The 26,982-nt window shown below is 60.8% G+C and overlaps 2 protein-coding genes across 3 annotated transcripts in view; one reads left to right on the plus strand and one right to left on the minus strand.

Moving 5' to 3' along the window:
• The window catches only part of SMPD3 (sphingomyelin phosphodiesterase 3), a 75,249-nt gene extending 50,608 nt beyond the window's left edge, over nt 1–24,641 (plus strand). The window contains exons 3-9 of the mRNA XM_045818463.1: nt 10,594–12,134; nt 17,190–17,265; nt 17,392–17,547; nt 19,060–19,149; nt 19,425–19,488; nt 21,258–21,420; nt 21,700–24,641. Coding sequence (XP_045674419.1) covers nt 10,809–12,134; nt 17,190–17,265; nt 17,392–17,547; nt 19,060–19,149; nt 19,425–19,488; nt 21,258–21,420; nt 21,700–21,801 — 1,977 coding nt within the window. The 5' untranslated portion in view covers nt 10,594–10,808 and the 3' untranslated portion in view covers nt 21,802–24,641. The remainder of the gene's footprint in view (nt 1–10,593; nt 12,135–17,189; nt 17,266–17,391; nt 17,548–19,059; nt 19,150–19,424; nt 19,489–21,257; nt 21,421–21,699) is intronic.
• A 919-nt stretch (nt 24,642–25,560) lies between these two features.
• PRMT7 (protein arginine methyltransferase 7) overlaps nt 25,561–26,982 on the minus strand; it is a 44,702-nt gene continuing 43,280 nt past the window's right edge. For both annotated transcript variants that reach the window (XM_045818461.1, XM_045818462.1), the window contains 2 exons: nt 26,041–26,137; nt 25,561–25,789 (listed from right to left, as the gene is read on the minus strand). In XM_045818461.1, coding sequence (XP_045674417.1) covers nt 25,610–25,789; nt 26,041–26,137 — 277 coding nt within the window. In that variant the 3' untranslated portion in view covers nt 25,561–25,609. The remainder of the gene's footprint in view (nt 25,790–26,040; nt 26,138–26,982) is intronic.

The following is a 26,982-nucleotide window of genomic DNA, read 5'->3' on the forward strand; positions in this document are numbered from 1 at the left end:
GGGCTGGTCGCCTCTCTGGCGTGCAGACTGCAAACACACGATAAACACACCGGAACCGCCTGCTGTCGCGAGACAGAGGGCGGGGGGCCTGTTTAGGCCAAAGGTCCCTAGTTATTCCTGGGGCCAGAGAGTAAGGGACTGGCTAGGGTTTGGTGAAGAGACCATCCCTGTGACTTCCAAACTCAAGCCCCTCTGCTGAGGCCTTCTCCGTTTGCACAGATGAGGGCTACGAGGGAAGAGCCCCAGCAAAGGTGTGGCGGTCCAGCAGGGTGCAGCGGGAACTGTGCAGGGCAGGGGACCCGGGACTCCAGGAGTCGGGGAGGAGCAGAGCCATCAGGCTGCCGGGCCTAGCCTGCCCTTCCCTGCCCTTCCTTCTCTGCCAGGTGCATCTTCCTGGGGGCAGCTGGGACTGCTGAAAAGTTTAATAGGGGAGCAGTGTGGTCCAATGTGCAGTACAGAAAGATCCCGCCAGCTGCCACGTGGACCAGAAGAGAGGGGGCCAGCTCAGGGGGGCCAGATGGTGGAGTTGCAGGATCCAGGTGGGAGAGGGCTAGGCCTGGCCCGAGCATGGCGGGCTGTGGGAACGGGGACAGGAGTTCGGGGGGCGGAACAGAGGGCGGGTCAGAGGATGCAGGGCCCTGGGACGGCTCAGGGGCAGAGCTGGTGTTGGAGAAGCAGAAGAGAAACAAATCTTTAGGGGAAGATGAAGAACTGCCAATGATATGTATGGGGTCAAAGATCAGGAGAGACGCCTGGGCAGGCTGTCACCAGGAAACAGGTGACTCAGGGTCAACAGAGAGAAGAGGCAAGGGGAGGTACAGCTCCGCAGGGGCAGGCAGGGGAGGAGGGGACCCCAAGGGGCTCTGAGAAGGCGCAGTCCCCAGCGCAGGAAGGGGACGAGGAGGATGGCCCAGCACTGAGGGGTAGGGAGCGGAGAGACAGATGAGGATGGAGCAGCTGCAGCCTCCCGTTGGGCCTGTTGCTTATGGCAGATCTGGTTGAAACTGCACAAACCGTCTCCTCATTGGTGCTGGCCTCTCTTCTGTTCATTTTCCTTCTAAAACTTTACCAAAGAGCCTGGTGAGACACCCTGTCCACCTTCTGTCTAGCAGTGGTGGTGATGCTGGTAGCCCCAGGCTGGGTGGCTGCCCAGACCCCAGCCAGCCCCGGGGGTCACTCATCCCTCCCAGAGCAGGACACTGGACCTGGCCTGCAGGCTGGGCTTTCAGGGCTCATTGCTTGAGCGGGCTGGGTCTTTATGGTGCAGGTGGGATGCTAAGCAGACATTTTAAGCATTCGAATTCCACAAATCCAACTAGGGATAAACTATAAGTGAATGCGTCTGATCCTCCTCTCGGCCCGTTTTCCACAGCTGCTCCCCCCGCACCCCCAACCTCCTCCCGGCCTGCAGCCTGGGATCTGGTGGTCATGGTGGCCTGGCAGTTGGGACTTCCCGAGTGACTCTGCCTTCCTAGTGCCTGTTCTCAGCTCTCTGGTGCCCCACCTGACCTCCCTCCGTCACTCACTGCTGGTTCCGCCCACAACCTACCACTTTTCTGTCTCCACACCCTCTAGGAGGACACCCCCACACTCAAACACATACACCTAGAAAGCAAAGGCTCTGCCCCCAGAGATTCTTGGCCCTAGCTGTGAAATATCCCTTGCAGTCGCAGTGCTGCTGCTGACTCATAGGAAATACATCCCCGAGCACCCCAGCCTACTGGTCTGCCAGCTGCTGCCCAGCCCCTTCCCCTTGCCAGCGCCGGCATGCACCTGTCAGCCAGCACGACCTGGCTGCATCTGACCCCTCCCGGCCTCTCAGGGCTGGCCCCGGGATGTCGAGCATAGGCTGCTGACTCCATCTCATGCTGCAGTCCCACAGCCCACCTTCAACACTGCCTCCTGCCCGTCCGCTGCATGCCCTGCTCGGGGCCTGGGGTCGACCCCCACACTGATCTCTGTGAGCCACTTCTGGTGGACTTACCTCCCTGTGTCTACAGGCTTACTTTCCTGCCTGTATCTCCAGCCGGCGCCTTGTCTCTCACCAGAAACAGTTTCCACTAGAAACTAAAAGATTATGGCTCAGTTCCCCTGAGGCCCCATAGAGCTGAGGACCACGGACACAAAGCAGGATTCAGGGCAGAGGAACATCACTATTTCCATTGAAAATGAAGATGTTTGTGGAAGAGAGGAGGGTCTGAAGGCTAGTTCTGTTTATATTCCTGGGAAATCGAGAGCTGTCCATCAGTAAGGCCTATTTTTGGTCAATGGGCTGATTAAATACCGAATCAGAAGCCTCCGGATCTGTTGGTCAGGATGGGATGGGTTATGCTGTGGCTTATCATCAAAGGTTTTCTTCTCACCCCAGCTACAAGTGAGTTAGCTGGGGTCCTGCTCCATGTCTCCCCAACCTGGGACGCAGGCTGACAGAGCAGCCACCAACTCAAATCCTGCAGATGCAGGTGGCAGAGACAGAACTCTGGAAGGTCTCACACCTGCTGTTAAGTACTCTGGCCCAGCAGTGCTGCTAGCACTTCTACTCGTAGCTCATTGGTCAGAGCTGGTCACATGATCCACCCAACCACAAGGGCACCAGGAAGTGCAATCTTGCCTCCTGCCTGGAAAGCAGGCTCCAGCTGCTCTAGGGACCAGAGGAAGTGAGGCAAGAGTCCAGCCCTAGGCCTGGAGGCAGATGTGAGCAAAAAGTAAAAGTCTACCCTTACCTTCACAAGGACAAAGCATGCTTGTCCCATTTTAAATCAGTCACTCCTGAATGAAGGTGGTCACTGTCTTCATTAGCATGTCTACACCAGCAATTTGGGGACACAAACCTACACAACCAGAGCCCAGAGCTCTTGTCACCCTTTTCAGAAGCCCAGGGTTCCACAGCCGGGAGCGGTGTACACGGGGCCATCACTGCTGCAGGGTCGGGGGTGACTAGAACCCAGAGCCTCAGAAGACCCTTGATAGGCAGCGTTGGTGGCAGAACTTAGAGGGAACTGGGGCCACTCTAGACCCCCACTGTCCCCTCCCTACTGGTCTTTGCTGCGGACAAACCACTGATTCACCGTCTCATGCAGACAAGGCTCCAGGTCTCACTCCCCTGAGAGGCAGACCCAGCTGCCCCCAGTCCTCTCCCAGTTGCACGTTCTGGGGCAGGCCCTGGCACAGCCCGAAGGCAGCCCACGGTTTGGCCTGAGCTGGGGCACCCTCTCTCAAGGGGAGGTGGTCTTCTGGCTGGTTCTCTGAGCCGAGGGCTCCTGTGGTACCATGTGCAGAGGGAGAGCCTCGATATAGCGGTGGCCCAAGGCCCAAGGTCTCTGAAAGGCCCCAGGACAAGGGCATCAGCCCTCAGTAGTGAGTCAGATTCAGCCTCGGTCCAGAAATCTGGCCTCGGGCCCAGCTCCCCGGGGCTGCAGGGGGGTTGGTGAGATGCTTTTGCCTGATTTATTTACTCATTTGCACTGATTTGCTTTTTAATCTCTGCATAAATTATCCTCTAGGACTCAGTTTGTTAAATGTTCTTTGCATAGAAAACTTAAGGCCAAATGTGAAACGATTCCCTTCAGAAGAATTTTAGCAAGCCTGTTCTGTTTTAGGAAGGCTTGTTGTCTTCATCTGCGTTCTCTGGTGCCTTGAAATGCCTACACACCACTCAGTCGGCCAATCCATCCCCGGGGAAAGGCTGCACTTGAGACGCAGCTGAACGCTGGGCCCGCATCAATCACACCATTGGTATGGACGTGTATTTAAAGTTCTACTCCCACAGAAAGTATGTTGTCATTTCTTCTCAAGCAAAGTGTGTTCCCAGCCTCGTTCGGCTTGTGAACCATTAAACATCAGCTCTGGTGTCAGGGACGTAGGGACTTTGCTGGAACAGAATCCTCAATGGCAGAGCCTGAGAGAAGCCAGATTCCTCCTGGCCTCCCTCCCTGGGACGGTCTCTACTGCGGGTAGAGGTGGCACTGGCCAGCGGGGGGCATGTTGGGGGCTGGCACTCAGTCACACAGCAGATGCCACAGCGCTCACCTGAGCGAGGTGACGCGACCTGCTGGGGAGTTCCACGATCCCCCGCCTGTGGCTGTTTGTGAGACTCACTCAGTCCAGGCTCGGGCCCCAGCACCTGGGCGGTCTCAGAGCACTGGAGGCGAGAAGCCCATGCCCATCTAGGTGCCCAGCTGTTGGCAGTGACCCCTGATGTGAGCCTCACCAAAGGATGCTGGAGCTCCCTCCCTGGTGGTCATGACTGCCTGCTCCAGGCCTGCCCGGAGCTGCCCTGTCAGGGCCCGTGCGGAGAAGACGCTGTGACCAGAGGGAGCCCAGACCTGATGTTCGTCACGGAACAAGCCCTCACCCCTGTCTCCCTGCCCCCGGCTGGGGCTCAGCCTCCCAGAGAGCACAGCACTGGGTGTGGGGTGCGGGGGGAGCCCTGAGGGCTTCAGCTCACGGCAGACTCGCAGCAGGCAGATCTGGCTGCAGGCAGGTTCTTGGGTGTAACACAAGGGCGCACAGGAATGAGAGGTGCTGCTCAAAACGGTTCAGGTGTGGCTTCAGGTGCCAGCCACCACCCAGCCTGTCCTTCGTGGCCCCCTTTTCAGTCACCAATAGATGATTCTGGAATGGCAGGCAGTAGAGGGTAGGGGGCTCAGATCTTCAAACTCGGCCCCTCCCGTGACAGAGCCCAGGCCCTCGGGGCAGCTGCCCCGCGTCACTGCAGTACCAGGACCTGCACACAGGGCGCCACTGTCTCAAACGTGAGGTTGGCTCGGGCACCCCTGGCACATACACCGCCAACCTGGCTTGAGATTTGCTTTCCAGTCACGCAAGAATCAGCTTAATCTGGGCTCTCTGAGTTCTGACAGGGAAACGCCGAGGCTGATTGAGGGAGTGCCATGGAGCTGCTTGCAGCCTGTTCCTATTCTCAGAAACCACATGATGCATTAATAGCTCCCACAGAAAGTTTCTTTGAAAATTTTATAGCCCCTCTGCCTGCACCTGGCTGCTGCAGGAGCCTGTGACTTGGGCTCGCACAACAGCCCACAGCAGACAGCCCCACTGCAGCACCCTCGCCCCTCAGCTGGGAGAGCCGGGTGCCTTCTCTGTCAGGCGATCAGACATACAAAGAGGAAACTTCGAGGTTCCAGCTGTGTCTTCAGGGCCTTTGCAGCAAGAAAACTACCAGCAGTGGCAGTCATACAAATGTTACAAGAGATGTGGCAGGCACTGTGTGAGGGCAGCCCGTGCATCACCTCTGACTACCCTGACAGGGTTGCTACACATTGCTCACCGGATGAAGAAACCATGGCACAGAGGGTCAGCTCAGCAGCGAGTCCAGTAACCAGCAGGAGGACCTGCCTGGCACGGGTGACCCGAGTTTCGGGTGTTCGTGATGTCGGCAGAGCTGTCACCTGAGGGATGCCCGCTGAGCACGACCTTGAGCCACCAGGAGTTCAAGGGCCTCCAAGCACTCGGGAGGGAGCCCCCCTCGGCCCCGTGAGCAGGCCAGGGTCAGAGGAGGTTTTCACAGGAGAGGAACTGATGAGAACTGGGTTTCAGAAAGCATGCAGCTGGTCTGTAGTAGGCAGGGTCCCTTTGGTGGGAAGTGACAGAAATGCAACTCGAAGTGACGAGCGCAAGTAAAAGGGTAACTTGTCGACTTACTAACGAGAAAGTCTAGGAGCTGTGTTGGCTTCAGGCACAGGGAAAATGGAGCTCAAAGATGTCACGGTGATTTGGCCTCTCCCCTCCCAGCCCTGAGGTTTTTCCCTCTGCATCAGATTCTCTCTCCAGGAAGGCTCCAGAAGCTTCAGGTGCTTCATGCTTCCATCTCGAGGAAACACAGTCCTCTTTGCCAAGGGGTCCGGTGAACTCCAGAGGAAGTGTGGGTCACGTGACCCATTCGGCTTAGGGTCAAGGGGCCACAGTGCTGACTGGTCTGGCACAGCTCACCGCCCTCCCCCTGGACTGGAGTGGGGCCAACAGAAGTGGGTGTGCCCAGCCGGGCGTGGGGCAGGCTAGGACTGGCCTGAGTCTCCACTGGGAGCTCCTGGGCTGGGGTGGGGGGCACACGGGGACGGCCTGATGCGCAAACAGAAACGTGCCTGATCAGAGGGACAGTTGGGGACTGTGCACCGGAGGGACAGGGAGGCTGGGGAGGGCTTCGAGAAAGGGCAGGCAGGTGTTCGGGATCTAGAAGGACGACAGGCATTTATCTGGCACAGCTGTGTCGGTGGCAGTCGCTACAGCCACTGTTGCGCGTGTCATGCCAGACCGTAGACCCCAGACCCCGGCTCTGCTTGTGGCCTGTAGGGACTTGCACAGATCTGTGTGACCTGCATCACTCACAAAGGCAGCCTCTCCAGTCGTTCTTTCTGTCCTCCCAGCTACGAGTTGACTTCAAGTTTCAACAGCTCAGAGCTCACGTTGCCATGCCAACCCCTCCCTGGCAGACATCCAGGCAGAAATGGGCCGGCCGATCTCAGGGCTGCCAGCTGATGTGAGCACATTCCGGTAATTGGATTGGAGCAATCCTCACGGCCTTTCCTGCAGAAACCTGGGGCTTGGCCCGGCTCCTGCCAGACAAGAGCCTGTGGCCCAGAGAGGATGGGAGGAGGTCCTTCTGCCCCCGGACTCCCAGCCCTGCTGCTCTGCAGAGGCCTCGGCAAAGACGAGGACCAGGTGCCAAGGGCCTTGAAGGAGCAACAGGCCCCATTCTAGCCTCACGTGGGGGAACTCCTGACCCTCATCAACTTTCCAGGAATTACTTCCCCAAGGCTCAGAGATCCCGAAAGACGATGCAGGCTTCCTCAGTGGGGGCAGGGCTGGCCTCGGCCCGCAGAACTAGGGATTTGCTCCCTTTCCCGCCGTAGAAGAAATTCAAACTCAAAGTCGGCACCCACCCAGGACCCTCTGAGCCTCTGTGCAGTAGGACTTCCGCATAGCATGCATGCCAGGACCATTGCCCAGGGAGACGGGCAGGGGACCGGCGGCCCGGTGTCCGTGTCATTTGGCACACAGTGGTAGAGGTCCCGCCCACTGCAGCTCGCCCAAAAGGCTGTCGGGGACCCACCCTACCCTCTATCTTCAACACCCAAACTGGGCCAGACCTGGCCGGGCCCCATTCCTGAGGATGCCTTTCCAGGGGGTGGCAGAGCAGCTGGCCCGGGGCCCTCGAGACAGTGCACAGGGGGAGGGGCTTTGGCCTTGGAGCAGTCCAAGACGCCCCCTTCCCTGGTGGTGGTGGCTGGCCACAGGTTAGCGACAAGCTGTTTCAGTGTTGCCAGGTCACTGCAGGTCATCAGTGACCCACAGGAGCAGCTGCAGGGCAAAGCTGCTGGCTGCCGACATCCCACGTCTGCCCCTGCGTGGCGGGGCCCGTCACCTCCCTGGCCCTGGCCAGGCCCTGACCACATGCGCTCCCACTCCCTTCTAGATTTAGGGTCGTCTGGGCTCCCGAACCTCCCCGGGCCAGTTCCCTGTCCATCTAGGTCAACCTGCAAGCTACGGTACTCTCCGCTCTCTGTCTGGCCCGGCTCCCCGGCCCAGCCCCCTTGTCACAGTCAGGCCCGGTCGGTCCCCTCTGCAGGGGGAAGCACGAGCTAGTGGAGGGGCTCCCATGTGCACACAGTGACGGCATCTCTGATGACCTGAAGGCCTTCAGGTAGTCAGGGCCTGGGAGTTCAGCAGGTGGGCTCAGGCCACCCCCAGAACAGTGCTCAGACCGGCTGGTGCCACCTTCCAACCCCACCGAGCCCACTGGCCAGTAGAGCAACAGGGCATACGGGGCCGCCCTCTCGGGCAGAGGTCAAGGACAGGGGAGGTAGGGAAGGGAACAGGGCCGGCCATCTTGGTGGTCTGTCTGGCCTTCATCCTCATGACAGCCCTGGGAGACGGGGGTTGCCACCCCCATGTCACCGACTATGAGGCAGAGGTTCAGCGGGCCCACGCCCCCCCACCCATGTTCCCCCCCACCCCACCCCCCATGCCAGGGCTTCATTTGGGCGAGCCGGGCCTGGAGCCCAAGCTGAGCGTGGGGCAATGGGGTGGGGGGGGGGGGTCTGGGGTCTCCACTTGTAGGACAGAGGTCGCCCTCTTTGGGGCACTGTGTAGCCCCCCCCCCACAACCCCAGGGCTCAGGAGTGACCGTGAGGAGCTGAGAGCATCCGGGACTCCCGACCAACCCTGGAAACCACACACCAGGACTGACGAGGGATAAACCCAGAGTCACTGTCAGCTTTTAAATAGGAACCTGGAAGAGCAACCCAGCCTGGGGGCGGGGGGGGGGGTCCCGTGACAGCATAGCACACATGGCCTTCGAGGGACTTGTCAGCCCCATCAGACGTGCATGGTAGACTGTGCTCGACAAAGGTGCCAGCCCTCAGGACAGGGGAGCAGAGAGCCGCAGTGTGGAGTAGAGGAAGGCCACTCTTCGCCGGAGACAGAGCCCGGGCTCGGTGCCCACGATGGCCCACGCGGCCGGGGGGCACAGGCAAGAGAAAGGGTCCGGACGGGGATGCGGGCCCAGGGCCTGTGCGCCCGAGTCCCGCCCTGCCGCCCCTGCGGGACTCCAGGGTTCACTGCGAAGTTGACAGCCTCCGATATTTAACTCGCGCTCTCCTCTTTCATGGGGAAAGTGTAGATCAGACTAATTAACGTGTTGTTGTTTGTTTACCCTCCTTTCATTTCACTGAGACAGAATAATTAACCACAGAGCTTTTGAAACCAGCTCCGCTGGTAGCAAGCCCTTTGTGTCGGCCGCAGCAGCGGCTCCTGGGCGCACGTGCAGAGACCGCGGGCGGGAGCAGAGAGGGGGCAGCACCCGGAGGCCCTGCCAAGGGGCAGCAGGGGAGGGCTCTGGAAGGGGCACTTGGGGCAGCTGCAAAGAGCTAGCATGGCGTGCAGGAAGGGCTGGGGTGCTCAGATCTGCCATATCTTAGGAGACTGTCATGGTGGCCACTGGGGCCTGTTGGCCCCTTGGGCCACCTAAACCCAACGATGCCTGAATGGGGGCCAAAAATATCTCTATGGCCAGCCCAGGGAGGCGGGAAGATCAGGCCTGGCCACTCACTGCCCCTGCAGGCAGGGCTGCGGAGGGAACTTGCCCAGGAGGGTTTGGAGGGCTGCGACAGGAGTGAGGAGGACACAGGGCAGCCGAATAGGGAGACACCCCTCCCCCACCGCCAGTCCTACCCCAGCTGATAGCAGACACTAACCCTGATTAGCCAGTGCCGGGGATGAGCGGCGTGGGAGCACAGGTGGGGGACTTTCTCAGGAAGCCTTTTACGGAGCAAGGCCGCGTTCCCCTCGGACCCATCACAGAGCTCCAGCCGTCCCGAGGGCCACGGGCCAGTACAGACCCCTCCTCCCAAATCTTTTCTCCAGAGCTGTCCTCACAGCCAGGGCCCAGTCGGCCTGAGCCTGACACAATGTGACAGTGCCCCTCAGGGTGGATGAGCCCGCCTGTGCCCCCTTCCCAACCAGGATGGATGGCCACACAGGCGCCACCCCCTGCCCGCTCGTGCCCGCTCCCGCCCCCAAAGGAGCCAGGGCAGAAGCTGGGCTGGGTTGGTGAGACAGGGAGCAGGAGATGACTCCCCAGCTGCTCTGGTGATGGAAACTCCGGGCTGTGCTCCTGCAGACTTCGCCACAGCATGACCACGGCAGGTCCCTGGAGGCTGGGTAAACATCTCGACTTTGTCGATTCTACAGTCAGCACAATAAGTGCACCTGGTGGCCTCTCCGGGGTGGGGCCCGGGGCCTGCTCTGACATGGGACCAGGGTGGACTCATTCCAGTGGCTCTGGGCCTCTGCTGGGCCCAGCAGCTGTGCCCTGGGAGTTTAAAGGAAGGAGCTCAGTCCCGGCCTCGAAGCCCCAGGGAGCTTCTCCAAAAGTTGCAGGGACCATCCAGGTCCCTTGTAACGGGGCAGCTATGGCCATTCTGGCTGTCAGTAAGGCCCGGGCTGTCCCGGGGTCCTCGTCAGGGGTGCGTCCCCGCCAGGGGTCAGCAGGGGTGAAATGGGGGCAGCGGCCTGCTGCTGCGGTCTGGGCTACAGGGAGAGCCTGGCTGTGGGGGGCCCTTCTGTCAGGGGTCCTGCCGGCCGCACTGCCGCTACCCCAGCACTCTCGGGTCGCTTTTCTCTGCGGCTTGTTCTCTCTTCACTCCGACCTGGGGGACACTCAGTGACAGATGGCTGTGGTTTGAGGCACCCCTCAGGTTCACCCCAGGCTCCTTGCAAGACCAGTGTCAGACCCAGGCATCCCCCAGGGTCCCCAGCCTGCCTACCCGACGGCCACAGAGCCGTGCTCCTCTGCTGGGCCAGACTCCAGGCAATTCAATTGGAAGACCATGATGCTTAGCCAGAGGCAGTCACGTCGCAAAGCCCTTTACTCCAAGAGGCCCTGACACCCACAGGCCAACGAGGCATGCCGGCCAGCCAGCTCCTGGCCCCCGACACCCATGGGAGCCCACTAGCTCCCATTTGGTCCTGCTCGCGTCCGAGGGAGCAGGAACGGGGTGAATGGGGACAGCGGCCCTAGCACCCAGCCCACTCCCCTAAAAATGAGTAAAAGGCCCCTCACCTTCTGTCTTGCAGGTTCTCCGGCAGGCCTCGGTGGCCTAGCATGGCCCACTGAGGGGAGCCATGCCTGGCTGGCCAACACCCACCACCAGCCCTCCAGAGTCACGCCTCAGCAGGAGGTGACCCCTCCTCCGCCTGCGCCCCACGCACCCCCCCACCCCCCCGGGAACGTGCCTGCGCCGCCACGGACAACATGTAGGAGGGCCGACTGCGGCGCCCAGTGAGCTGCGATGGTTTTGTACACGACGCCCTTTCCCAACAGCTGTCTGTCCGCCCTGCACGCCGTGTCCTGGGCCCTCATCTTCCCATGCTACTGGCTGCTGGACCGGCTCCTGGCCCTGTTCATACCCGACCCCTGTCAGAAGAGCCAGCTGCTCTGCGTCTTGCTGTTCATGCCCATCTACCTGGGCCTCCTGGTCACCTCACTGCCCTTCGCGTTTCTCGGGTTCCTCTTCTGGTGCCCCCTGCAGTGTTCCCGCAGGCCCTACGTCTACTCCCGGTTGGAAGACAAGAGCCCGGCCGGCGGGGCAGCCCTGCTCAGTGAATGGAAGGGTACGGGTCCCGGCAAAAGCTTCTGCTTCGCCACTGCCAACATCTGCCTCCTCCCCGACTCCCTGGCCAGACTCAACAATGTTTTTAACACCCAAGCACGGGCCAGAGAGATCGGGCACAGAATTCGCAATGGGGCCAGCCGGCCCCAGATCAAAATCTACATCGACTCGCCCACCAATACCTCCATCAGCGCGGCCAGCTTCAGCAGCCTGGTGTCACCCCAGGGCGATGGCACGGCCCGGGCTGTCCCCGGGAGCATTAAGAGGACGGCCTCGGTGGAATACAAGGGCAACAGCGGGCGTCCCCCCAGTGACGAGGCTGCCAATGGCCCAGCCTCTGGGGACTCAGTGGACTGCGGGAGCCTGGAGAACGCTTGCATCGTGCGCATCGGCGGCGGCGGCAGCGGCGACGAGGCGGGGCGGCACCCTGAAGCCGAGGACCCTGCCCCCGGAGGCCAGGCCAGAAACGGGGCTGGCGGGGGTCCGCGGGGCCAGACGCCCAACCACAGTCAGCGGGACGGGGACTCGGGGAGCCTGGGCAGCCCCTCCGCTTCCAGGGAGTCCCTGGTGAAGGCGCGCGCCGGGCCGGACGGCGGCAGCGGGGAGCCGGCAGCCGCCTGCGGGAAGGCCCCGCACAAGGCCTCGGTGGTGAAGAAGGCGGCAGCGGCGCGCAGGAGGCGGCACCCCGACGAGGCCTTCGACCACGAGATCTCGGCCTTCTTCCCCGCCAACGTGGACTTCCTGTGTCTGCAGGAGGTGTTCGACAAGCGGGCGGCCAGCACGCTGAAAGACCAGCTGCACGGCTACTTCGAGTACATCGTGTACGACGTCGGGATCTACGGCTGCCAGGGCTGCTGCTGCTGCCGGGGCGGCTGCTGCTTCAAGTGTCTCAACAGCGGCCTCTTCTTCGCCAGCCGCTACCCCGTCATGGACGTGGCCTATCACTGTTACCCCAACGGGAGGGGCTCCGACAGCCTGGCCTCCAAGGGAGCGCTGTTTCTCAAGGTAGGAGGCCCGGGCACGTGCCAGCCCGTCCCAGAGTCGCGTGGGAGGTGGGCTGTCGCCTGGGGGCCCTCACCCTCCGGGAGGTCTATGGCCAGGTGAGGCCTTTCGTGGAGCTTAACCAGAGGCCCCCCAAAGCAGGGACAGGGGAAATAAGGATGCAGGGACAACAGCCGAGGCTCCAAGACGAGACAGCCCTGGCTGGGTGATCTTGATCTCAGCTCCCGAGCCTCCGTTTCCCCATCTGTGAAGTGGAGCCTGCTCACGGGTGGGGGGTGGGCAGTGAGGCTGGGGAGGTCCTTCTGGTGCTGGTGGTGAAAGGGGTCGGGCAGCGATGGCAGGGGGGTGGGGGGCGGGGGGGGGGTGGAAAATGCCGCTGTCTGTCACGGAGCAGACGCTCCATAGACGGAAGACTGACGAGAACCAATGGCTGCAGGCCCCGGGCCCATCGCCTCGCCAGCCTCACTGCTGGGACCCCCCTCCCTCCTGGCTGCCACGCAGCTGCCACGCCGGGCTCCCTGCCCACCAGCCCAAAGCTTCACTCCCATAGTCACTAATTAAAGTGAATCATAATTATCTCTGCTAATTTGGATGCAATTGGGGGAGTTTTTAGGCCATGGTAATTTGGTCATCATTCATTATCTCCCACGGAGCCTGACACGCGCTCAGAGTGTCGACTTCTTATTCTCCGTCCAAAAACCGCTGCCGGTGCTTCCAGAGTTTTCTGAGGCATTGTTTGGCCAGCTGATACAGAACAGGGCCTTCTGCCCCTGGAAGCAGCAGCTGGTGGGTACGGGTTCTGTCCATGTTTCCCTCAAGACTTCTCACTGCCCCGTAGAACTCGGTCCACGAGGGCGGGCACAGGACCTGGTGTGGCTGATATGGGAGCGCAGAGCGGGGAGGTGCTCGTCCCCCAGACCCAGCTCTGGCCGCACACAGCCTGTCCAGGAGAGTGCAGGGTGCAGGCCAAGCAGCTGCCGGAAGGGAGGCTCGCTGTCTGCATGGAGGCCCCCGGAGCAGGGCCGGCGCTGGGGCCCTGGCCCCGTCTCCAGGTGCTCGGTGACTCGTGTGAGGCGCCACAGGCCCAGGGTCGGAGTCCCCGGCTCTCCGTTTGCAGCCTGAGGTGCTGACACTGCATGCACTCCTCCTACAGGGAGCCAACCTTCCCGTTGTGGCATATGGCTCGTCTGTGTTCTGTTCCGTGGACGCAGTTTCATCTCAGTAACTTCCTGGGTTAGAGGAGAGCATGTTGTCAGGCTCGGGGAGAGCGGGGAGTGTGCACTCTCCCTCCCAACCACCCTACTACAGATGGCCCAGAGGCCGGGGAACCCCTGGGTCCTGCCCCCAGCCCACACTTCCCCTCCTCACCTGCCTCCTTGGTCTGGCACCTCAGTCGCCATGCCCACCAGGATCACACGGTCCCTTCAGATAGCCCCGCCACCGTGGGCTTTCCTCCCACCCCTCTGGCCATTCCTTCCAGGGGCCTCATCGCCCGCCCATCCGCTGAATGCCCATGCCCCCCTCGACCTCCTGGGTCTAAACCTGGTCTGCAGATATGTTCAGTTTGGTTCACACCATTAAAATATTTATTGCCTTGGCCAACATTTAAAAATTAAGAAGTTTCACATAAAACCCAGTTGGCAACTTCTCTCCTAATCTGGGCACGTCCGGCAGCTCCAGGCCTCCTGCCTCAGCCCAGCTCACAGCCCTGGCAGCCGGGGGACCCCACTTGGCCAGAGTACTTCATTTCTGAGTGGTCACCGTGGCCAGCCACGCGTGCGCCCCAGGAAAGTGACTCCACAGCCCCCACTTCACACTGCTGAGGGGTCTCAGCCCAGGGTCTCCCCTGAGCCCCCAGCTCTGTGTCTGGCTGCCCCTGGTCACAGTCTCGTTCACTCCTCTGCCCTGGTCCTCCCCTCCCCTGGGTCCCACTGTCCCCCAGCCAGAAGGACCCATCTTGGCTCTTCCCTGTGTCCTGTGCCCATCCACTCCATGCAGGTAACTCATTTCACTGCCCGGGTACCTCTAGACCTCCCCCACCCTGTGCCTCCGGCTGCACTATTGTACCCACCCAGCTGTGTTTTCGGCTGTCCCCCCCCCCTTCCCACTCATCATCCTGCTGCCCCAGGTCTGACCCCTGTCACCCCCTTCCTGCTGCCACTGCCGCAGGGAGAAGCCTTCACCGGGCCCCACCCCCCACCCCCACCTGGGCTCTGCTCCAGCCCGGGGCTGTCCTTGTCCTGGCCCCTCCCGGGTTGGCCTCACCTTCCCTGTGGAGCTTCCCTCAACAGCCGTGGGCACGAGCCATCTTTCCCTTTGTGGGCTCCTCAGCGCTTGTCTCCTGTCCCCCCGTCAGACAGAACCCCTCGAGTGGAGCCGGTAGGGCCTAGCACAAGGCAGGCCCAGCTCATCTTTGCTGCCAGGAGCGAGCCTGTTCCCCCTGCACAGAGAAGGGAAGCACATGGGGTGTCAGGAGGCAGGCCAGCCGAGGGCAGCGCCCCGGGGCTGCAAGCACTTGAGACTCCCTTTGTTGGCCAGGCCCTCCAGCCAGCCCTGCCCTCCTGATTCACCCCGTGGCCCTTCTGGTCCTCAAGGAAGGTGGCCCTTCTGGTCCTCAAGGAAGGCCGCTGGCCTGACGGCCTGACAAGGGAGGGACAGGGCTCACTTCTGCCGCCCGTGCGAGACAGCCTGGCCCCCGGCCCTGCTCTGTTGACAGTCCGTGCCCACCGGGATTAAGAGGCACAACCTCTCAGTGTGACTGTTTGTTTTTGCAAGAGAAACACAAACCTCTGCTGCTCCTGAGGACTCGAGCCAGGAATCAATAACCCCAGGCACATAATCAAGTGGATGTTGGGGAGCTCACAGCTGACGGATGGAGCTGAGACACCTGGTGGCAGGGCTGAGGGAGGGGCCGGACGGCCTTGACCTGTCTGTGGGTTCCCCAGACGAGCTCGCCTCAGGGGCAGAGTTGAGTGGTGCCTCTCTGCACCTGTGCCCTGTCCCTGCCCAGGACTCAGCACAGGCAGATGACACTGAGTGCTGAGGGAGTGGGTGGGGCAGGGCGGGGGGGTGGGGTGGGGTGACACCCTAGGACCACCAAAAGGGCAGCTGGTGCAAAGCCTGACCAAGTCACCAGGAGCTCAGGAAGCAGCAGAGCTCAAGGGGAAACTGGGAGAGGTGGCGGACATGGATTCCAACTGCCCGCAGCCATTGGAGCCTCGTGCCCCGGCTGCTTACAGTATCATTTCAGTATGATCCTCACAGATGTGAGGCTGGGTCTGTGACTGAGGAGGGGACAGGGGCAGGCGCTGCTGGAGCAACCCAGGGGCAAGAGCGCCACCGTGTGGCCTTGCAGCGGCATTGTGGCTTTAACACTGGTGTGTTTCTGCCATAGGGCGCATCAGTGGTATGTGATTTCTTGAGATGTTTCAGGGGTGCAGGGAATATTAGACCAAAGTTTGGGTCTGGAGTATAGGCACAAAATGAACGTTGAACATGTGAGTTTGTAAACAGCCCCAAATCCAGGCTGTATGGATCATTACCAAGAAACCAGACATACCTGCCCCCCACCCAGGCGCTGGGAAAGGAGAGATGTGCACCCACCCGAGTGGGGAAGGGGATGAGGGGCTGCAGGAAGCTAAGGGTGTCTAATGACACGAAGGTGCGGGCAGTTACGCCCGCCTGACTTTGGCAGCACAGGGTGGAAGCCTCCGGAGGCTCCAGCGTAGACCCGGGACACGCGGCGGTAGTGGCGAGCTCAGGCCATTCCTCGTGGGAGGACGGGCAGAGCTGTGCTCGACAGGTGTCAGGTGCGCCCACCCTGCTGCTGCGCTGCCTGCAGACCTGGCCTCTGTGGTCCCCTTCCTGGGACAGTTGCCAGGGTCCAGGCTCTCATCACCATAGAAAACCCAGTCTGGAACGGACTGGCGAACCCTGGGGAGGCCGGCTGAAGCTCAGGTGGGAGGGAAGCCCAGGGAGGAAGAGGATGCAGGGTCAACCCGAGGCCTCTGGGCAAGGGCGCCCACAGGTGGTCCTGAGGTGCCGTGCCGAGGCTGGGGAGACAGTGGGCTGGGTGGCTATCCCTCGCCTGCCCCCGTGGCCCCTAACAAGGGCTCAGGCTGGCATCAGGGTCACCGCTGAGGACCGCTGGGAGTCGTCGTGGTGTATGATTAGATGTTTGTTTTCATTGCACCAACCTGTGGGGACAGCCTGCCAGGGTCAGAGGCAGTCGGGCATGGACCCGGGGAGCTGCCCCTGGCCCTGCAGCACCCCCAGGTCCTCCCCCTCTGGTGGAGGAGGCTAACAAACAGGAGGTGAGGACTGAGGCCTGGGGAGAGTGGAGCATGAAAAGGCCGGTGTGGAAGAAGCACTGGATCAGGGTGGAGGCTGGGAGGCGCCCGGGGCCAGCCCATGACATGGATGCCACAGAGACACAGGCCACAACTGTTAGCCCTAGACTGGGGGGCTAACAGGGACCATGGCCAAAGAGCAGGTGGCGTGACCGCTCATGAAGCAGGAGGGGCAGAGACTGGGGAGAGTGGAAGGCAGGGCGTGAAGCCCCTGGATAGAGAGGGAACCTTTGCGTTTGGGCGGAGTCCCCAGGGAGCCTGACTTAGCCTGCGGAGGAGCGGGCGGTGCGGTGCGATCACATCTCAGGCAGGACTGAGGGCAAGAGGGAAGAGCCACCAGACAGGAGTGAACGGGGCGCTGCGGGGCTGGCACGCGCTGGCCCCCAGGGACAGCAGGGGTCAGGGTTGGAAATCGGACTTCTACGTTTATTTCTACGTTTGACCTATAAATCCTTGTGTGAATGGCTGGGGGCACTCACCATACAATAGGCTGGCATTTCCTTTCCATCTGCCTCTTGGACTAGACCAGAAGCTCCTAGAAGCAGGACATGTACTGTTCCCACCTGTGCTCAAGTCTAGCCAGAGCCAACAAAGCTGGACCTGTGCCAATCTGACCGGGTAGGGGGTGGGTGTCTCCAGTGTCCCTTTGTGCTCAGGGCAGTGACAACTCACAGGCTTCCTTGCTGACACCTCGCCTCCTGCCCCACAGGTGCAGGTGGGAAGCACACCTCAGGACCAAAGAATTGTTGGGTACATCACCTGCACACACCTGCATGCCCTGGAAGGTAGGTTCTGGTGGCCCCACTGTCCTGGGGCAGGGGGATCTTTCCCCAGCAGGCTGGGGTCGGCCGTGGGCCCGCTGGGGTCTGGCTGTGGCTGCATCACCCGGTCTCTGTGGTCCTGCCCCGCAGACGACAGTGCCATCCGGTGTGAGCAGCTGGACATGCTTCTGGAATGGCTGGCTGATTTCCGAAAATCTACCTCCTCGTCCAGCACAGCCAACCCCGAGGAGCTGGTGGCGTTTGACATTGTCTGTGGAGATTTGAACTTTGACAACTGCTCCTCAGGTGAGGCCGGGCTCCTCCCCATTCAGGTCAGCTACTGGGGGAGGGTGGGGGTTCCAGTCCCAGCTGGCAACCAGTTAGGCCGCTTGAAGAACTTCCTGTTCCTTGTGAGCACGTGGGTGGGATATTAGCAAGACTATGATTTCTCTGCCCCCTAGAAATCCTAGAATGAGGGGCGCCCACACTCTACCTAGAAAGCTCAGAGGCCTCCTTGCTGGAGACAAAAAGCCCTAAAAACGAACCTGTGACAGGGAAGCCTGGAGCCTCTGAAACTCAGACTGAGGACAAGTCAGCCAGCATCACTCGCCTAGTCTTTCTTCGGCTGTCACTTTGCACCCGGCACGGTTCTCATGGCTTCCACGGGCCAACTGTGGCACCTAAGTCTCGTAACAACCCGAAGGGTGGGCACTGTGTTTACCCACGTGCTATGGAAGAGGAAGCTGAGACCCAGAGAGGTGGGGTTGCTAACTAGTCCAGGGTCACACAACCAGTAAAGTGGTACAACTGGGACTTGAACCCTGCAAATCATGCCTTAAGCCATTAGACTAAAAGACTAAAGACTAAAGGCTACAAGACTAAAAGTTCATCGTGGGTGAAATTTCAAATAATTGATTTAAATAACTGATCATGAATCAGATGATCATGCTCCTCCCAGGGACCTCGTGGGAGTTTGGGCAGCTCTGAGGCTCCCTTGGCTGGAGAAGCTGGCTGGCCCTGGGGCTCCTGGGCTCCTCCCATTCTGGCCACAGCCCCAGGGGAGACTGGTGAGGGGTGACACAGGGTCTGTGAGCTCAGGCCCTAGCCCTCGGGGAAGGCAGAAAACCTGCAGGTCCCAGCTGAGGCCCAGGGTGGTGCCCTCACCTGGTGACAGGTGTTCCTATCTGCTCACGACCAGGGACGCGCCCCTTGACGACAGTGGCAATTCAAGGGCTTACGGGGGAAAGGCGCCCACCAGGGAACACACATCCTCCCTATGGCACCCTGCACATTGTCACGTGCCGGGTGCCAGCTCCAAACGCTGGGTGCTCCTAGGGTCTTCCGGAGTCAGGGTTTGATCCGGTCAGGCCCCACTCAGTGACCTGTCCTTCCCACCTGAGGTCTCAGAAAGGCCCCCCTGGTCCCATGAGTTAGCAGGACAAACTGGAGCCCAGGGCAGGCCACCGTCCTTTCTGAGCCTCAGGGAATCACTCCTCACTCGGGGCTGTGAAGGGCAGGAGTCCCAGCTGAGGCGGCACCAGCCAGCCCCCCACAGGGTTGGCCGCAGGATCTGGAAGTCCTGGAGACCACTGTCCCCAGGCCAAAGGAAAGCTCAGTACAGGGCAAGGGGTGGGGAGGGCTGGGAGGGGATTCTCAAGGACACAGACAACCAGTTACAAATGAACCCGAGACCCCATCCAGCGGAATACCTGAGGGACAGGAACCTGGTGGCATCTGGTCCAGGACCGCAGGCAGGCAGCCCCCCAAGACAGGCCAGACACCGAGCCCCACAGCCTCACCTCTCCCCTCCCCGCACAGACGACAAGCTGGAGCAGCAGCACTCCCTGTTTACACGCTACAAAGACCCGTGCCGCCTGGGGCCTGGGGAGGAGAAGCCATGGGCCATCGGTGAGCTGGGGCAGGGGACAGGGGGCAGGGGAGGGCACCGCTGAGTTCTGAGCCCACCACGCTGAGATCTGACACTGCACCAAGGCTGGGCTCCCCACAGGTTCCCCAGAGGGACCTCCAGGACTTGCTTCCAAGTCCCCAGGGCTGGGGGAGTTGGGACACTCAGGCCAGCAGATGCCTGAGCCCACCCGCCCCCTCCTGCCCCAGGGAGGCGGCCATCCTCAAGGCTGGCTGGGCCCTACCTGTGGTGACCGCACTCACCCCCTCATCTCCAGGTACCTTGCTGGACACAGATGGCCTCCATGATGAGGACGTGAGCACCCCTGAGAATCTACAAAAGTAAGCACCCCGCTATGTTGGGCAGCTAGCTCCCGGATCTGGGCTGAGCACCCAGCTCAGCCATGGGGAGATGACTACACTCGGGCACAGGAGAGGGCACAGATCTGTGAGGAGGAAGCCTGGGAGAGCTTCAGGGACAGAGGCTGCGGCTGGGCGGAGGCCCCGGATGCCCTCATGCCCCGGGAGCTGGCCTTACAGAGGAGAAGCCCCCAGGTAGCCCTGGGGTCCTGAGGTGGCATTTCCCAGGACCTCAGGATTCGTGACCCACTCTACAAGAACCTGCCTGAACCTGAGCCCTAGCCAGCCCTGGGGCCCTGCTGGGCACAGCTCAAGGGATTAGAATCTTCTAGGGCGAGGCTGAAGGCTGCCACAGAACCCTGGGGGTGGCGTCTGCTCCAGGGAGCCTGGCGGCTGGTAGCCACCCGTTAAGCAAACATAAATACAAGCAGCGCTAACATGAGCCTGGCGTTTTCAAAGCAGAGCCAGCTCCATTCCAACCAAACTTCGTTCTTGAACCCAGGGACACTCCCACGAAGGACACAGCTGAGAGGCGAGCAGCAGACCCAATTTATAACCCGCAGCCCGAGACTGCGGAGTTGCAGCCGTGGCTCCTTGCAGCCGATGTGAGCCAATTAATTAGATTACGGACTAAATTTGAAACACCATGCTATGCTGAGAGAATTATCTTTTTATGAGATGATGATTAAAAAATGACTGTCAGTAACTCTCAGATCACCGATGCTGGAATTAATTATCAAAGGCGAAGGACAGTAATGGATCATATTCCTGAGAGGAACTGGTGTCCGGCATTCATTAGTGTGTTTATCGCAAGGCCGACAAAGACCCCGTAGAAGCCCGTGTTTGCTGGCCGTGCCCATCCGTCCAGGCCCCCTGTCCGCGTGTCTGGGTCTCTCAGCAGCTGCTTCTCTGCCCCCGACACCGGCCTGCCCCGGGGCTCCTCCCCGCTGGCGCTCCGACTCCCAGGAAACCTGGCCGGAAGGAGACGGCAGGCGGGGAGTCAGAGGACCCGACCCAGGGTGTAGCTCCCCACCTGAGCACCCTGGCCTCCCTGTAGAACCCTAAGCACCCATGTCAGTCTCCTTCCTCTGAGGAAGAGGGTGGGCCACACCCCACGCTGTTCCCTTCTTGGCACACCTGGCCCCCAGAGTGCCCATTCTCATGCCGGAGGAGGACACGGAGGCTGGGAGGTTTGCCGCAGCTGCTCAGGGGCAGCCCGACATGAGAGTCCAGTCCTGAGTAGGGCCTGGGTGCTCTCTCTGCCCCCCATGCCCCGCTGACCTGAAACAAGAGTCGTGGGGTTCTGGGGACCTCCGGAAGAGAAGGGCCCCTCGGAGTCACTGAAGAGACCGAGCTCCCCACAGGACCCTACTGGCTCAGGGCAGAACCCTGTGCTGCAGAGGGGACGGCAGCTCCGCCCCCGACTCAGGCGCGGTCTCCAGGCAGCACAGGGTCCGAGCTGTAGCCACGGCCAAAGTCCCATTTCAGAAAGGGACGTGAGCGCTGGCCGGCCCAAGGTGGACCTGGGCATTCCAGGATAGACTGTGGAGCGGCCCGATTCAGTCAGGAGCCTCTAGCCCCAGACTCAGTTTCCCTCCATCCCAGCCTCTTTTGGGGCCCAAAAGGGAGACAGGTGTTAAACGCAGGGGTTCGGTCTGACCCGCCTCTCTCGGGGATGAGAGCCTGGCTCCACACTCAGGGCCTGGGGGCGTGGGCAGGGGCTCACCTCGCCTTCCTGTCTGCGTGAGCAGGGTCTTGGAGAGCGAGGAGGGGCGCCGGGAATACCTCGCCTTCCCCAGCAGCAAGAGCCCGGGGGCGTGCCAGAAGGGACGCAAGGACATGCTGAAGGGCAATGGCAGGCGCATCGACTACATGCTGTATGCGGAGGAGGGGCTGTGCCCGGACTGGAAAGCTGTGAGTCTGGGCCCAGGCAGCCAGGACTTGTGCACAGATAGGGGACCCTGGGCCCTGCCCCCCTCACCAGCCCTTAGCAACTGGCCCTCTAGTCCCGTGTCCTGGGGTGAGCGAGACCTGCCAGTCGGAGGCCCCTGGAGCCCTGAGGATCCTCCCACCCATCTGCCCTCAGGAAGACCAGGCCAGCCCCACCGCAGAGGCCACACCCTGCCCCTCCCCGCCCCTCCCCCGCAAGGTGTCCTTTGGGTCTAATCAGGATGCTTCTCTCCCCCAACCCAGGAGGTGGAAGAATTCAGTTTTATCACCCAGCTGTCCGGCCTGACTGACCACCTCCCGGTGGCCATGCGGTTGATGGTGTCTTCAGGGGACGAGGAGGCATAGACCAGCCTGGTCACCACAGCAGCCTGGCCTCTGCTAGCCCTTGAGCTGACCCTGCCTGGCCACTGCCCCTCCAGCAGCAGCGCCAGGAAGAGGGCGGGGCCCGGGGGAGCAGAGGCCATCCCGGTGAGCTGGAGCCAGCGCTGCCCTGCGCCTCTGGGCACTCACTGCGGACACAGGAGTCAGGCCAGCCCGAGGAGCCCAGCCGCCCAACCAGTGCCATTCTTTCCAAACGCGATTTTCTACAAATCTACAGCACAACCTAGTTTGTAACCCGTGGGTTAGTATGAGGACCGGGTTTCTGTACTCTTTGTATCTCTTCTCAAGCTTCGTCCAGGGTTCATTATTTTTGTCTGCTGCCACGTTGTCTCGCATGCCTGCACCCTCGCATGCACGCTGCCTGCATGCCCTGTGCCACACCACAGCCGGACCCCTCGCTCGGGCCTCACCCAAGGCCAAACTCCAAACACAATTAGAACCAGCCAAAGAAGCATTCCTGGGCACAGGGCCGCCAGCTCGCTGCCTCCAGCTGGGACGGCTCGTGAGCAGGAACCGTGAGGGCTGTGTCCAGTCACCGCGAGCCCGGGCTCTTCCCAGGGTCTTGCATTCAAGGGCGATTACATTTTAAAAAGAAAAACAGGAAAAGTTAAGAACAGAAACAACCCCTCACTTTAGAGGGTCTGCAAACCGCAAAGGAGGACGCTACTCTTCCTGAGACAGGCCCCCTCCCCGGGGTGCCAGGGCCCGGGGACTCCTGCGTGGAGCCACAGCCCGGAAGCCAAGGAGAGAACGACTTCTCTACAGGAAGAAGGGAACTCAAGGATACAGGGAAGAGGGAGCTGCTGGTTTTGGAAATGATAGATTCGTAGCTTTTCTTCTGCCAAAACCATCACCTCCTCTTTCTGCCTGATCTTGTCTCCCCCGCCAGACACCTCTTTGGTTTGGGACCAATCCCTCCCTGGGGACTGTCCCCATCCACCTGCTGGCTGAGCTCGGGAACTGTCCGCCCGTCTCTGGTGGGGCTGTGGCTCTGTCCCCCGCAGACCCCTCCTCAAAAGCAAACCTGGGCCCTGAAAGGGGCCCTGGACAAAGGGGTGGGAAGCCAAAGTGCAGAGAAAGGCCTGTCCCCTCACCCTAAGAGTGTGCAGGCTGGGGGTGGCAAGGTCAGGGGCTACTGCTTGCACAGGGCAGGGAGGGGTACTGGTTGGCACCCAGGCACAGCGTGGCAGAGCCCGTAGGTGAGGCCCGAGGCTCGCCACCCCACGGCAGCACTGCCTCTGCCCGCCTACCTGCCTTTTTAAACACACCTGAGATGCCCCCTGCAGTCACACAGGGAAGACTGTGTCTGTTTCCCGGTGGGAGGTTCCCCCAACTCGGGGGGCTGTTCTCCACACCCTCACTGGTCTCCCCTCCCCGCAGTGCCCTGATCTCTGCCCAAACGGATGAAAGCCAGCTTTGTCCAGCAAGGCTGGGGAACATACCAGGACCCTTCTGGTGTTGGTGCACTGGCGCTGTGCCTTGTCACCCACTGAGCTGCAAGAGGGACCCAGAGGGGTCCAAGCAGCCAGACAGAGGTCAGGCCCTGTGCTGGGAGAGGACACTCTTGACAGCCATACCCACAGCGGCACTGGTTGGTCTGACCCCACCTGGCCGGAGCAGTGGCACAGCTGAGGGCTTCAACACTCCCCCAACCCTGCCCCTGGGGGCCCAGAGCCAGGAGGGGTAACTCACTGCTGAGGGCACAGTCCCACCTGGGCTCTCCGCTGCGCCCCTCCTCCCAGGGCCTGGCTGTCGGGTCTTAGCCAGGCTTTGAGGGGTCATAGGGCCCCCAACTCTTAGGAGCAGCCGGGAATCTCTGCTCACACAGGCAGGGCCCAGTTGGGCAGGTGTGATGCGCAGATGGCGGGACCCGAGCTAAGGACCCCAGGCCGCAGGTCACTGTGTGCGCAGGAGGGAGCAGTGGAGACAGGCCAGGGCTCCTGAGCGCAGACACTCCACACAGCTTCCAGCCCTCCGAGGGGCTGCCTCCCTCCCCAGCCCCCGCCCCCCCCCACCCCTGGCAGCTGGGCAGGGCCAGGGCGCAGGGGCACGGGCTTCTCTCCCTTCTCGAAGGGCGGCCTCAGGCAAGTCATACCTCCCTGTGCCTCGGTCACGGTCACGTCCTCTCCTAACAAGGCTGCCTTCGCCCGGCCCGGCTCCCCCGCACCTCCCCCAACTGCGGCCTCCACACCGGGGCTGCCATCACCCAGCCACATGCTTCAGAAGCCTGTGGACTCCCGGGGCCATGCACAAGCCAGACTTTTCCATTTTAATTTTTAAAAAGGAAAGAAAAGAAACATCGCCAGGATCTCCTGTTCTGTGGTGTTTGGCCTGGGAGGGGCAGACACAGGGGTCACCCAAATCCCCAGCTGAGGTCCCGCACCGGCCCTGGCCCAGCCTCCCCCAGAGAAGCCAGGAGGCAGGGTCAGCTTCGGAAGGAAATGGTCATTTTCATTTGTCTAAATCACCTTGAGTTTTAAGTATGAATATTAATCTTGATGCTTTTTAACTATTGTATTAACTTGCTGAGATTTAGAAATACTGTTTTAAAAAGGAAAACAACTTTTTTAATTTCTGTATTTTTTTCTGTATTGTATCTTCATGGGACATTAGGGGTTTTATATGGTAAGCACACCTAAGGTTTTGGTAAAAACATTATCAAATATGTACACAGACAATTCTTCCCTAGAAGAAAAACAATCTTTCACCTGATAAAATATTTTGAACAGAGAGGTGTTTTTCTCCTTCACTGGTGCTGACAGGACAGACGGATCACGAGGAGAAAATAAAACTGTGAGCTCGAAGCCGACGTTCTCCACTTATTCCAGCCACAAGCCGGGGCCGGGCCCTGCTCTGCCTCGGCCAGGCGGCCGGCCGGGTGGGGCTGTGGGGGCCTGCCTGTCCTGCCTCCCCCACAGAGCAGGCACTGCCTTAGCCTGCCCTGAACCGCCTGAGAACCGGGACACCCAAGTTTTCTTACTGTGTCCCCTCGTTCCCTCTGGAACGGGGTGTAAATGGCAAAAGGGCACCCTGAGTGGTGGGGGAGGTGGGTGGCGAGGAGGAGAAGCAGTGTACTCATCTGCCAGACTTCTGGGGGAGGGGGTCCTTCTGCTAGAAGAGGGGCCCATGGGAAGGGGCTGTACCTCCTGGCTCCCTTTCCTGGGTCTGTGTCGCAGGAACTGCGTCCTCCCTGTCTTCTGAACAGTAGCCTGGTGTCCACTGCCAGGTCTTGGTCACCTGCTGGTGCTACACACTGAAGCCAGATGCTTAGGAATGTGGCTTGGTGACATCACCCATCAAGTGAAAGGGCCAGAACCCAGTCCTCAGCTCAGCCCCACTAGGGTCTTTAAGGCCCAGGGCCAAGCCAGGAGTCAGCACCTCGACCCCTCGAAGCTCCTCCTAGCCAGAGCCAGGCAGAAGTCCCCAGCACACGGGCCAGGATGGCGACCACCATGGGCAGCCCAGCCGCCTCAGCATCACGGAGCCCAGAGAAGTGGTCCTGAAGCCTTAGAGCTTTCTGGGACTATCCGAACCACTGCAGGCTGGGCTCCCGGGCTCCTCCTCAGCTCCAGAGTCGCCCAGAAACCCACACTGCCTGCCACACCTGGAGAGAGGAGCCGGTGGTGCAAAAATGCAAAAAGGGAAGAGGTCTCCACACCCAGAGACCGAGGTGGGCCCTGAAAGGAGGAGCACCTTCCCTTTCCTTACCAGAAAGCTACAGCATTCACAGCCCAGAGCCTCTCAGGCCACTTTATTTCTTAACAAGTGAGGGTCAGCACCCATCATCCAGGGTATCTGAGAGTGTGAAATCCACAGTGACATCTCCAGTGCGGGGGTGGAACTCCACGGCGTAGCTGACTGTCTGAGGGCCACCCGGGGGTGCTCTGGGGTCCAGTGCAGTGCTGAAGAAGTACACGGCCTGTTTGCAGTGTGGGTTCCAGCAACAGTCTCCCTGTGGCAGGATCAGCGGAAGGCGGTGAGGGCTGCTGGCAGCTAAGCCCTCTTCTGGCCAGCCTCCCCTGCAGGCAGCTCGAAGTAGGAGCTGCTGCCCACAGTCAGGTACCCAGGGGCACCGAGGGGTCACCATCTGGCTGAACGTGCGCCAGGAACAGCCAGAGCACACTGGTGGTGCGGCCTCCCCCGACAAGGCCTGCTCGCAGGGTCAGCCAGCCCTGGGACCCACTACCTTACACCCAGCACTACCTTGTCTGCCGCAGGCTTCAGGAGGCCGGTGCTGATTGTGCTGTCTGGGGTCAGGTGGTACTCCATCCACAGGACGGCCCCGTGGCTCCTCCCAGGCCTGGGGGGAGAGGAACGTTGGGCCGAACAGAAACATCCCAACAGATGCGTAGATATGACCACATGACCAAGGAGGACATTCCCCTCTGCTCTGCAGAAACTTCTGGACTTCCCCACTTTCACCCTGTCCCATCAGGAGGCTCCTACGGCTCCACCCGACTGAAGGCCACTCAGTAACCTGCTGAGCGAGAAGAGCCACAAATCAAAGCCCCCAGTCACTCCTCATAGCCTGGCCAAGTACTCAGAGTAACCGGCGAGGTCCGAGACAGGACAGTCTCCTCCACTCGAGGCCAAAGAAAGGCTGGGTCCAGGAGGCTCAGAGCACAGCCCTGGCACCAAACACTGGAGGACCCCTCCCTGACACCCTGAGTGGCAGGCCCAGATGGCATCTGCCTGCCTCCCCTTGTCAGTCTGGGCTCACAGCTCCACCCCACGAAGGGGGCTGGGGCTGGGTGTTGCAATGAGCGTCCTTGCCAGTTCCTAACCTGCTTTAATTCCCAGGAGAAAAAAATGGTCCAATGGGTAACCATAGCAACCAAACTCGCATTTCTCTGCAGCTGTGATCCAACAAGCTACTCTGCTCAAAAGGAGCCTCAGACTATAGGGGGAAGAGCAAAGCCCACTCTGGCTCTGCTTCCCGGCCCACACATACCCAGAGGCTGTGGGGACCCCTGTACACTCAGGGCTGCTTTAGACCAAGGAGGGCAAGGCTGAGACAAGGAAAGCCGTCACACCCATGTGAAAATGGCTGAAGTGGTTAAGTGCAAGGGCAGTAACTACTGGACAGAAAGCAGGCACCTCCCCTCCCCCCACTTCCTTCCTCCTAGACTCCCACCCAGAAGCCAA

The sequence above is a fragment of the Phyllostomus hastatus genome, unplaced genomic scaffold (assembly GCF_019186645.2).
Source record: "Phyllostomus hastatus isolate PE091 unplaced genomic scaffold, TTU_PhHast_1.1 phas_scaffold_345, whole genome shotgun sequence".
Lineage (NCBI taxonomy): Eukaryota > Metazoa > Chordata > Mammalia > Chiroptera > Phyllostomidae > Phyllostomus > Phyllostomus hastatus.